Source organism: Sarcophilus harrisii, chromosome 1 (assembly GCF_902635505.1).
Source record: "Sarcophilus harrisii chromosome 1, mSarHar1.11, whole genome shotgun sequence".
Taxonomy (NCBI): Eukaryota; Metazoa; Chordata; class Mammalia; order Dasyuromorphia; family Dasyuridae; genus Sarcophilus; species Sarcophilus harrisii.
The window spans coordinates 54,290,835-54,303,433 of NC_045426.1; the positions used below are offsets into that span (position 1 = coordinate 54,290,835).

Sequence of the window (12,599 nt, forward strand, 5' to 3'; positions counted from 1 at the left end):
TATCAAACCCAGGGGAAATGCTGGAGGTAAGTGAGTCCAGGGTCTAACATTAACTACTTGTGTGATCATAGACAAGATATTTTACTTTTCTGGAGATTGGACCTCAATTTTGTCATCTAAAATGTGGGGAAAACAATGCTTATCCCAGCTATCTCACCAGGTTGTTGTGGGAATGGGATTTTGTAAATCATAAAGTGCTATGTAATTGCTCATATTCATAAATAAAGGTGAAATGCAATTTTTTCTTTCAGTGAAACACATTGGGATAATATAGGGCAGATCTAGACATTAAATTTTACTTGGAATTGATTGTGAACTTCACATACCCAATAGCACAGTTCAAAATATCAAGTTTGCCATGATGTTGAATGATACTTTTTTCTAGGGTTCATGGGCTCCAGTGAGGAGCACAGATGGGGGACTGATAATGGATCCTTACACCAAGCTCTGCTATCCTCCTAACAGCTTATTGATGATTCAGAACAAATATGGGGCACAGTTTTTATGCTGGATCTTCTTCTCTTCACATGCTCCCTGAACTCTTCCCAGCTATCCCAGATGGTATTACCTAACTCTTCCTTGCTCAGCCCCAGGACAATCTCTTTCCTCCTACTGAAATCACTCCTAGAGAATCGTCAAACAGAGAGCTCCATGGAACTTATGGGAGGAGAGAAGCATCACTTTGCAATTAGGGGGTATGATACAGTGGAGTCAATTCCAATGGAAATGGTCTCCATATTAGAAAACCACAAATTGTATTTTAATTTATTTTGTTTTAATCTAGTTTGGCAGCACTCAAGAGTTTTATGGGAAATGATGGGGAAAAAGGAGTAAGTTCGAAACTTCTGGTGTGGTAGGCAGAATGCTGGACTTGAGTTTGAATTCTGCCCAAGATATTTATTTACAAAGCAATTTATTGAATTTCTCTCGGTCTTAGTTTCTCTTCAATAAAATGAAGATAATAAAAGCAACTATTTCAAAAGGTTGTTATGCAGATCAAGTGAGATTTTATAAATACATAAAATATATGCATAATATACAATATATAACATGTTATAATATAATATATAGCATGTATATATAAACTATAATATGTGTACTATAATATAGGAAATATATAATAAATGTCCTTATGAAATTATATATGTACACATAATTATTAAATGTTTATACATGTATACATATGTAAATGTATATATTACATATACATACACATATAAATCACTCTACAAACCTTAAACACTTTATAAATGTTAACTATCCTCATTAACATCATCACCCTTGAATACAAGCCACTTAAGTTTGTTGCTTACTGCTGGACTTCATATTTCACAGGGGTCTTCAGAAAGCAGAAAGCTGTTCCCAATGACAAAGTTTACCTTCCTCCACCCACAATGCTCCCTCCCAGCCTGCAAAACTATCCTCTGCCCATCCCGGTCTGCCGTGCCCACATCCCTAGTGACCGCCTCAGGCCCACCTGTGAGGAGAACTTGATACTGGAAGATGTGCTCTACCACCTTCAGGAGCTGATGCTTCACACTCTGGCCACCACTTTGAGGATTCTGCCGGGGGAAAGATAAGAAAAATATTCTGGTCAGTTCTTAATTCCTTCTGAATGAAAGGTTTTCCTAGGGCTTCAATAGAATCTGAATTCTATTCTGAGTCCCCTCCACTCCAGATCTACTTCCCTCCCAATCTTCCCCAACTTGGAGTAACTATGATTTCATCAGAGAAGCAGGTCCCAGCCCTTCTAAAACTGAGAAGATGGTCTCAGAGCCCCTTTTCCTAGTGACCAGCCTTTGCAATTGAAGCTATCCTCAAAATCTTTCCAACTTGCCAAGACTTATGTGAGCTTGGGCTCTTCTCCCATAGGCTCTGACAGCCCAAAGTAACTTCCATGATATAGTGAGATATCACTGAGAAATTTCAGCAGAGCCTTCAGCATCTTTGAGAATCTGGTTCTATGTTAGCTCCTCTAGGGAACCTACCCTGATTATCCCTACAAAGTTCCAATCATTACTTTATGCAGACAATCGCCACAGAATTCATTAATAATTATTTCCTAGCTTGCGGTCTCATATCTCTTTTGTGGTGTAGTGGCTAGAACATTAGATTTGGAGTCAAGAAGTCCTTGATTCAAATCTTATTCTCAGATATTTACTGACTCAGTTTCCTTCTTCAGAAAAATGAGAAGACTCAGCTATGTACTGATCTGTTCCAGTTCTAAATCTGTGATGCTCTGATGATAACCCATGACCTTTTAGCCCCATCAAATCAGGAAGGGCAGAGAGCATAGGAAAGATGAAGAGGAAAAAAGATAGTAATTTATCCTTCTTCTTCCTAAATCAATAGTTCCCTCCCCTTCTGAGTTCAGATGGAACATCAAAGAAGAAGAGCTCAGAAGGGACTAGAGAGTGTGCAGGACTTGCCTTCAGGAGACATGGGTTCAAAAGCTAGCAATAACATTTAAAAGTTTCATGACTATGGGTGAGTCACTTTTCTAAGCCCCAGTTTGCTCATCTGTAAAATGGAGATCTCAATACTTGTATAATCTATTTTGTGGGACTATTTGTAAGGCAACTGCTTTATTGACCTTAAAACACAACAGAAACATGAGTTATTACTAGTAACAACAATAATAAAAGTGCACATAGAAGTAAGTTGGGAAAGTGGAGGGAGAGGGAGGGAAGAACTTTACCTCAAATTCTCGGATGGTGGTGGCTAGTTGGGAAGACTTGATGCAATTTCCATTGAGTAGACCCAAATTCTTATCAAACTTCATGATATAAGCCACATGGTGGTCGAATTTTGGTTCCCTGGTGAGGAAAATGTCAGCCACCTTTGGCTGTTCCTCCCTGAAGAAAAATGGAGTGGAGAAGAGTATGAATAAATGGTTTAAGAATTACCAGCAAACCTATAAACATGCCCTCTGATTTCCAACCACTCCATCCTTGTCCTGTGGAAGAATTCCTGCCAATAAAGGGTAAGTTAAGTTTTAATCTACAGGCTTTAGTGAGCTTCAGATAAAATAAGATATGTAAAGCACTTTGCAAACTTTAAAGCAATATGTAGATGTTAACTATTATTATTAGCATCTCATTCTTCTTATTGGGGGATAGCATTCAGATGGATACAGTCCTATAACAAGTCTTTTTCTTACTTTATTCTTTTATTTTTGATGATATGTGGACTATGGCAACATGAATAAAAATAACTGTGTTTTTGTGGATATATAAAGGTATCAGAATATAAGCTCATCTTCTGTTGGCTTACTGCAAGCATCTTTAGTAACACTCCAGAAGCAAACAAAATGTTGTCAATGATAAGTATGTTGTTCTGTTCTCACATGATTTTTATTTCTTCTGTTAGTTCTTAATTTCCTTTTTTAAAAAGGTGAATTATGCCCTAGAGATTATGAATGTTTGGCAGGATGACATAAAAACATTGTTCTTAAATTTTCACGGACCAATGTTATATCTGGTCAATTTGGGCAAAAATTAGGTCTAATGGTTCACTTGCAGTAGCAGATCTTGATTGTGTACTCAGGGATATTTCTTTTTTTTAAAAATTATTTTATTTTCATTTTGGGGAACAAAACAAGCATTTCCATACCATAGTACAATAATCAACATTTGTTGTATGGGAATTTGCACACTGTCAGTTCATGAAAGATAATGAGCTTCTGATGTATAGTTCTAGCCATTCAAGACATGTCTTGCTAGGTATTTAGTAAGTCTGCCATCATACATTACAGTCTCCATGGTTTCCTCGAGTCAGCTATATTGATCACTAAATCTGGGCTCTTTAAAGGTAATCCTTCTGTAATTTATTATTATTGTTACTAAAAGTGGCTGGAACATCTGGAAAAAGCCATGGCTTTTTAGTCTTCCCCCTCCCTCCTCTAGGAATGGACTCAACTGTTTCCTCAACTGTAAAAAGTTCCTCAACTGTTGGACTGGAGGATCTTTGCTTCAGCACTAGACAGGTCCAAGGTGTCTCCCAGTTTTAAATCCTTTGAAAGTCTCAGGGTCTTGCACTACTACTTTTGTTTTGTGTCCTAGCTTAGCAGAGCTCTGTCACTCTGTGCATCACCCTATCCTCAGACATATGGTATATGATATATAGTATATGGTGCATAAAGCAAGTTTAAATCCAGGCTCTGCCAATTTGTAGCCATGTGACAGTGGAAATAATTTCATTTCTCCTTGAATCTCAGTTTCCTCCTCTAGAAAATGGGGACAATGAGAGTTGCATTATTTATATTTCAGGGTACTTATGATGGAAGGTATCTTTAAAATTATTATTATAGCTTTTTATTGACAAAATATATGCATGGGTGATTTTTCAACATTGCCCCTTGCAATCACTTCTGTTCCAACTTTTCCCTTCCTGCCCTCCACCTTCTCCCCTAAATGGTAGCCAGTCCCATACATGTTAAACATGTTAAAGTATATGTTAAATACAATATATGTGTACATATTTATACAGTTATTTTGTTGCACAAGAAAAATTAGATTTAGAAAGGTAAAAATGAAGGAAGGTATTTGTAGAAGACTCCCTTCCTCCTTCTCTTCCTTCTTCTGTCTGTTTCTATTCGTCTCTGTCTCTATTTCTCTGTCTCTTGTTTCTCTCTGTTTCTTTGTCTCTCTGGCTCTGTCTATCTGTCTCTCTCTCTCTCTGATCATTGTAATTCAAAAACATGAACATCACAAAGAAGCTTGAGGCTAAGAGAAGTCACTCACCAGTTCAGGATTCTCTCTTCCAGTTCACTCAGGATCTCTTGGTGCAGTTCATAGATGGCTGGAAGCTCACTCAAGCCTTGTCGCAGTTCACTTCTGGCTAGGGACTCTTCATTGTCTTCTGTTTCTTCATTTAGGGCTTTTAGTATTGCCTCATGGAAATCCTGAAACCCAAGACACCCTGTTAACAACGTGCTGACCCAACAGAACCAGGGTCATCTCTGTGTTGGACAGATACATCTTTGAGGTTTCCTGGGTGGGGCAGCTGAGGTAATGAGGACCAGGAGAATAGGTTTGAGGATGTATTCTGCTGGGTGACTTTGGAGTGAATCACTTAAATTTTCTGCACCTGAATTTTTCCTGTTATAGGTATTTGGATGAATGTCTTTTCTTTCCCAAAGGGGTTTACCCTTTTAGTAGGTCAGAACTCATTGGACAAACAGTGAATGGATATATGATACATAGTTCTCAAAAGCATTGCAAACTATAAAACCATATGAAAAATTATTCCAAATCACTAATAATAAGAGAAATGCAGATCATGATAACTATAAAGTTTTAACTTATATTTAGCAAATTGGCAAAGATGATTCAAAACTGGAAGACTAATGAAAAGACAGGAATACCAATATGCCATTGGTGGAGATATGAATTAGTCTAACCATTCTGCAAAGTCATTAGGAATGTCCCTTCCCTTTGACCCAGAGATCTCACTCAGATGACATACAGACCCAACAATATCATGAAAAAAAAAGAAATGTCCCCTGTACAAAAATATTTTATAGCAACATTTTTTAAAGGAGCAAAGAATTGGGAACAAAGTAGATTCCATTGATTGGTGAATAGCCAATGAATATATCAAATATTATAATGCTGTAAAAACATTAAATATGATCAATATGAGAAATATGGGAATATGTATATGAGTATCTGCTCAAGGGAAGTTAGTAGAACCAGGAAAACAATACACAACTTCAACAATGGAAATGGAAAACATGATAATAATAGTACTTGAATGCCATGAAATTATAACTCCAAAAGAAGAGATATGAAAGACATTCCACCTCCTCCTCTGTCCTACAACTTCACCACAGAAGTGGACAGCTCTAGGTGTGTAATGTTGCATATACTTTCAGACTTTTGTACGTGGGTTAGTTTTGCCAAACTCTTCACCACTCTTTTAAATTCTTTGTTACAAGGGATTTCTCTGTCAATCTTGTAACCCCTTGTTACAAGGGATCCCCTCTGTAGGAGGGGAAGGAATATGTTGAGAAATAAGGTGATATAAAAATAAAAGATATTTACACATTACATTCCTTTTAAAGTATGAAACAATATGGTATAATAATAGCAAGACTTCTTATTATTTTCATATATGTATATAATATATAACACATATTAAGCTAAATGACTTTGGGCAATATAACCTTTCCCAAATAAAATCTTTTAACCTGATATTGATCCCAAATTTCACAATAAATAGACCCACCCTTAAAAATGCATCCTGTGGAGTATGGCCTGTCTCCCTAAAGAAGTTAAAACTTAGCTTTAATAAGTTTAAAACAAAACAAAACAAATCCAACCTCCCCCCCACAAAAAAAAAAAAAAACAAAAAAACACAACAGAGAAGTTGATCTTTAATAGACCTGGGGTATCCCCTCACCAGCAGATGGCCACTGACACTAATGAGGTGGAACACTGAGAAAACCTAGCAAAGAGAGCTGGGAAGCGGCAGAGGCCTGAAGCCCGTTGAGGGGCAGGAGAGGAGGCCCAGAAGCTCCTCGCAGTCCTGCCAGTATCCGTCACCCCTCGGTGCCACGGCCACATGTGTTGTTTATATGTGTGTCGCCAACACCACCTCATATTTGTCTACTCTTCCCACTGATGGTGGATAAATTTATGAGAGGGTGTGCCCTATGGTTACACGGGAGGAGGTGCGAGAATTGCTACTTTTCTTATTATGATTTCATTAAATGCCTTTGCTTTGAACTAATTTCATTCTCTGGATGACTAGGAAAAGCAAACACATAAGTAGAGCACTCGGGGACTATGGTTTGGCATGGATATGGGGGTCAGGGATATCCTGATGCTTGGGAAGCTTTTCTGGGGGATCCCATATGTGAGGGGGTGCCATAGGAACAATGTGAATGATTTAGATGAATCTATAGAAAGTCCCTTCATCCTATGTGCAGCTGACAGAAAGCTGGAGGGATAACTAATAAGCTAAGCGATGGAATGAGAAGATTACAACATTAAAAAGCTTAAATAAGAAGTTTTAAAAGGGCATTCACTAGAAATTAATATTTCTCTGACTTTCTTTGCAAACTTAGGCAGGATTCTTCTCCTTTCTGTGCCTCTTGGTCCCCATCTGTAAAATGGGGACCATGTTGCTGATGAGAAAGGGTCATAACTAATAAAAAACAAAACATTGGCTAGAATACACAGAGGCCCGTGGCCATTCACTGAGCCCTTCAGTGTTCTTGAGGATTGTTTGGACTAAGGTCTCTGGAGGCCAAGCATTTAACCCTGATTTCAGGGGAAGAGTGGAGGACACCCTCCAGATTGGCCAGGGATACAGTGGGGAAAGGTCACCAGCTCCTGACAGCCAGGGAAGGAAGTGGAAAATCCAACAAGTGCCACTGTGTTCTGTTTGAGTGTTCTCTTTCCAAAAGCTACTTTGTGAGCCTGGGGCCTTCCTTGATTTCCTCCCTCCCACCCCCAATCTCGGAGCAAGAGGGGCCAGACCCAAACAACCCTGCCTGCCTGGGGCCTCCAGGGAGATTCTAACACTTAGCTGGTTGGCAGAAGGCCCCGTGCTCAGGCAAATTAGGTTAGAGAAACATCCCTTCAATTTAAGCTCTTCTTAGGCAGTGCTGGAGATTCACAGGTTACTTTTGGGGGGTAGGTGGGGAGTGGGAAGGGAGAGTGGATAGCATAGAGAAAGGAAGCAGAGAAAGGAAGTTCATCTCAGACCCCATCCCTAAATTCCAAAGCCTAATTTGGTCTTGGCTCAGCCTCAAGAAATATGAATCATTTGAATTTTCTGGACCTCAGTTTCCTCATCTGAAAGATGAGGGGATTTGGATGGATGACCTTTAAGTTTTCTTTCAGCTGTAAGTCCTATTAAGGACTTTTAGGAAGGATCAGGCCCCAGGAGAAAATATTTCTGAACACAGAAGTCTTTTGAGTCTTCTTTCCTATTTTAGGATCAGTCTAGTCAAGAAAACCATCATGTTAAGGAAAGCAAGACCCCAGGGTCCCTGTCTTACTACCAGCATTTTGTTGATGGGATGGGAAATGGGGTGTGCGTGAGGACAGATCCTTTGGTTTTCCAATTGCATGATAACAACTACTGAACCTAGAATAAACTTCCTTCTTTCCACTTCCATACATGCTACCCCAGTTCAGGCCCTCCATGGTTTAGCCTAGGAGCTTCCTGAATGATTTCATGCCTTCTCATTTCTCTCTCTCCCATCCATCCTCCACATGGAGTCATTTTTCTAAAGTAGAACATAAAAGAAAAATAATTCTTCTGCTCAAAACTCTTCAGTGGCTCCCCACTGCTTACAGGTAAAGTCCAAACTTCTTTCTGGCTCTCAAGTTCCCCACAATCTGGTCTTACCTTCCTCTCTCACTTATCCCCTACTTTTCTTTGACACAATCCATCCCAACAAACATGAGTTAAGTTCCTACAGCATTCAAGGCATTGCTCTGTTTTTTTTCCAAACTGGATTATCATTCATTCTCCATAGATGTCCTGGGCTTTCCCACCCATACCTTTCATGAAGACAGAGAGAGGGGGCAAAAGTTGGGGGGGGAAGAAAAAGAGGGGGAGAAGAAAGAGAGAAGGAGAGAGGGAGGAAGGGAAGGACAGAGACAGAGAGAGAAGAGAGAGAGAGAAGAAGAGAGAGAAGTAGGGAGGGAGGAAGGGAGAAAAAGGAGAAGGAGGAAGGAAGGGAAGAGTGGAGACAGAGAGAAAGAGAGAGAGAGGAAGAGAGAGAGAAGGAGAGAGGGAGGAAGGGAAGGGCGGAGACAGAGAGAGGAGAGAGAGAGAGGAAGAAAGAGAAGGAGAGAGGGAGGAAGGGAAGAAAAGAAGGAGGGAGGAAGGGAGGAAAAGAAGAAGGAGGGAGGAAGGGAAGGGTGGAGACAGAGAGAGAAAGAGAAAGAGGGAGAAAGAGTGAGAGAGAGAGAGAGAGAAGGAGAGAGGGAGAGAGAAAGAAGGAGAGAGGAAGGAAGGGAAGAAAAGGAGAAGGAGGGGGGAAGGGAGGAAAAGGAGAAGGAGGGAGGAAGGGAGAAAAAGGAGAAGGAGGGAGGAAGGGAAGGGTGGAGACAGAGAGAGAGAGAGAAAGAAAGAGAGAGAGAGAGAACTGAAGAGAAGATCATTGTATTTTAGAGCTGGAAGGGACTTTAGAGGTCATTTAGAGCAGAAAAAAAGGGGGGGAGTAGGAAAGAGAGAGGAAGAGAAAGAGACAAAGACGAACTCTCCTGCAGCATTTGAAATGAAAGCAGATGATGTCATGCAAGGGACAAGCAGATGTGGAGGTTACAACGTTTCCTGCTTTGAAAACAGACAATTCTGTCCCTGTCTGACCTTCCCTTGTTGGGTTGAGGTTCTCTAAAGGAAGGCAGGGAGGGAATGGAGGGGGGAATGGGTGAAAAAAGTGGGATGAGGTACTGAGAGAAAAAATGAGTGAGTTATGGATAAATTGCCAAAGGATATGTACAGACACTTTTCAAAAGAGAAGAGACAAATTGTTAATGACTTGAAAAGATGTTCATAATTAAAGAGATGGATATTAAAACAACTCTGTAGTTCCATCACGGGCCCATCTGATTGGCAAAAAAGGAAAGAAATTAAAAACTCCAAAACTTAATGCTGATGAGGTTGGGAAGAAACAGGTATCCATTAGTGATGGAACTGCAAACTTATGGAATCTTTAAGGAGTGAAATGGGGGAGTGTGAAGTAGAAGTTTTCCATAACATGGAACACACAACTGAAAGTGTTAAGTAAAGAAAAAAAAGAACTAGATATACAAAGGATGGTCAAAACATTATTTGTAATTACAGAAGGCTGGAAGTAATTTAACTTCCCAAAGTATGGGAATGGTTAAATAAATTGTGGTACATGAGTCTAAGGGAATGCTATGATACAATTATGGTCAATAGGTTTAAGGAATACAAAGATATCTGGAAAGACCTGTATGAAGTAATGTGAAGTGAGAAAAAGCAGAACAAGAGAAGAATACACATTAACTTTCATCATGTTAAAGGAAAAATGAATGAGAATGAATGGGTAAAGGAATCTTGAAGGAGATTGGGAGAGGCTGAGAAGTTGTTATATTTTATGCATTGAAATCAATTAATTTCAGAGGCTGCGTAGTCCAGTGGATAGTGCACTGGGCCTGAAATAAATAAGACCTGAGTTCAAATTCAGCCTCAGAAACATCTTAGTGTTTAAGCTCTGTCTCGGTTTCCTCGAGTGTAACATGGGGATAATAGCAGAACAGTATCTACTTTGAAGAGTTGTTGTGAAGATCCAATGAGATAATATTTACAAAGCACTTAGTACAGTGCTATGTGAATATTAGCTATTATTACTGATATTACATATTATCATTATAATATAAATAATTATCCTTTCTTCTCTAATTTAAATGTAAATAGTTACTAAGCAAGTTTATTTTGTTGTGCTGTTGTTCAACATTACGTTTTAAAGAAGCTATTTAATTTTAAAAATTAAATAAACAGTTCTACCACTCCAAATCAACCCCAAATAGTCTTTCTGGTGATAGATCCTGAATAAATTAATATCATAGGTAGCTGGATGGGTACAGGAGGTAGGGCACTGGAATTTGAGTCAGGAACACTGGAGTTCAAATCCAACCTTAGTCACTTACTAGCTGTATGACCCTGGGGAAGTTATTTAACCGCTGTTTACCTCAGTTTCTTCATGTATAAAATGAGAATAATTATAGCATCTACCTTTCAGGATTGTTGTGAGAATCAAATGAGATAATAATTGTCAAGTGCTTAGCATAGTGGCTGGTACATTGTAGGCACTATATAAATGTTTATATGATGCAATCCAGTCTCATATTCTCTCTTTCTTTTCTTCCTCCCTCCCTCCTTTCTTTCTTTATTTTCTCTCTCTCTCTCTCTCTCTCTCTCTCTCTCTCTCTCTCTCACACACACACACACACACACACACACACACACACACACACCCCAATCACAAGGAAAGTAGCAAAAGATGTCAGGGCCCAACTGTGGACCATCCTTCCTTTTTCAAACCCAGGCTCCTTTGCCAGCTGCCTGGGGGCAGTTTCCTTTCTCTGTCACAACATAAGATGTTGCCAATTGGCAGATCTCTTCATTTCCTTCTTAGGGACTTGTCTAATAAGAATCACTGAAAATAGGCCCCCAACTTCCTTTTGAACAAGTTTCCCAACTCTTAGCTTGCTTCCCTGGAAGGCATTGGGCCATGTGCCATCACCTGTCCCATTGGGGCAGGAGCCTCAGCTCCTGGACACTTGGCCCTATTGCCTGTTCCAAGAGAATATGCCCAATCTGGTAACCTGGTATCTGGAAGTGGCACAGACTTCTCCTTTGCTCATTAATAATGATAATGCAAATGATAGCTCTTCTTCCTATAGGTGTATAAAGTATTCTTCACCATTACCTCATGAGGGGAATCGCAAAAGCGTAATTATCACTATTTTATTAAATACCATACAATGTAACCAGGATTCCAATGCAAGAATCTCCTTTAGGGCATCCTTGACAGGTGGACATCTAAGCTTCTGTTTTCCCATCTCCAATGAGAGGGGTCTTGCCATCTATTTAGGAGGAACATTCTATTGAAGGGCAATTCCATTTGATTTCTTTCTTATCTGAAGCCAAAGTCCATCAGCCTTACTCACTTTGGTTCTTGTTCTTCCCTTTGGAGCCATTCAGAATACACCTGCTCTTTCCTCACCCCGAGTGGCAATTCTTGACCCTGGCGGAAGTGTGGCTCAGTGCATAGAGTATCAGCGTTGGATTCATAAAATCAAGGACACAGATCAGGAAAAGACCTTACTTATGGCCCAGAACACTGAATCCAGCATCAGAAGATACATGGGTCTGTTGCTTGCTACCAATGTCTCCTTGGACAAGATCTTTCCCTTCATCTGCAGAATGCTGGGGGGAGGTTAGGTGGCCTTTAAGATACCTTCCCCATCTATACATACGGACGCCTTCTATTAATATGGGCTCTCACGGTCATTTTGCATTCAGTAGAAACTCAAGAAATATTTCTTGGATTGAATTCCTGAATTAGAGTATCTTAAATAAATAAGCATTGATTAAGCATCTCCCATGTGCCAAGTGCAGTGCTGGGGATACAGAGGCAGAAGTGAAACGATCCCTGCTTTCAGGAAGTTTGCATTCTGTTGGAGGAGCTTAGATGTGAGAAGGAGGAGTAGATTTATTTTGTCTGGCTTTGCGGGGCGGAATTAGGACCAAGGGGCAAAGTTGGCCATCAGTAATGTGCTATGCCTTTGGAAATAGTGAATCACCAGTCATTGGCGGTGGTCCAAGCAGAGGATGGATCAGGGATGTCCTTGCGGAGATTTTTTGGGGGAAAGAAAGATGAATTATATGACCTCTAAATATTTTTTTTCAATTCTTAGGATAAGATAGGAGGAAATAAGAAATTCAGGAGGGGAAGGAGAGAGAAAGAGAGAAGATAGGTAAGAAGAATGTGACACATTAGGAATTATGGTGAAGACCTTTGTTGAAATTCTGATTGGGATTTATTTTTTGTATAGCTGTTGGCAAATTCCTCGTCTCCCTTTCTGGACCTTAGTTTCTCATCCCTA

At 39.8% G+C, this 12,599-nt stretch overlaps 1 protein-coding gene across 1 annotated transcript in view; it reads right to left on the reverse strand.

Moving 5' to 3' along the window:
• FGD5 (FYVE, RhoGEF and PH domain containing 5) overlaps nt 1-12,599 on the reverse strand; it is a 178,475-nt gene that overhangs the window by 35,137 nt on the left and 130,739 nt on the right. The window contains exons 6-8 of the mRNA XM_003762464.4: nt 4,743-4,903; nt 2,699-2,855; nt 1,478-1,562 (exon numbers count right to left, since the gene is read on the reverse strand). Of these exons, the coding sequence (XP_003762512.2) occupies nt 1,478-1,562; nt 2,699-2,855; nt 4,743-4,903 (403 nt within the window). The remainder of the gene's footprint in view (nt 1-1,477; nt 1,563-2,698; nt 2,856-4,742; nt 4,904-12,599) is intronic.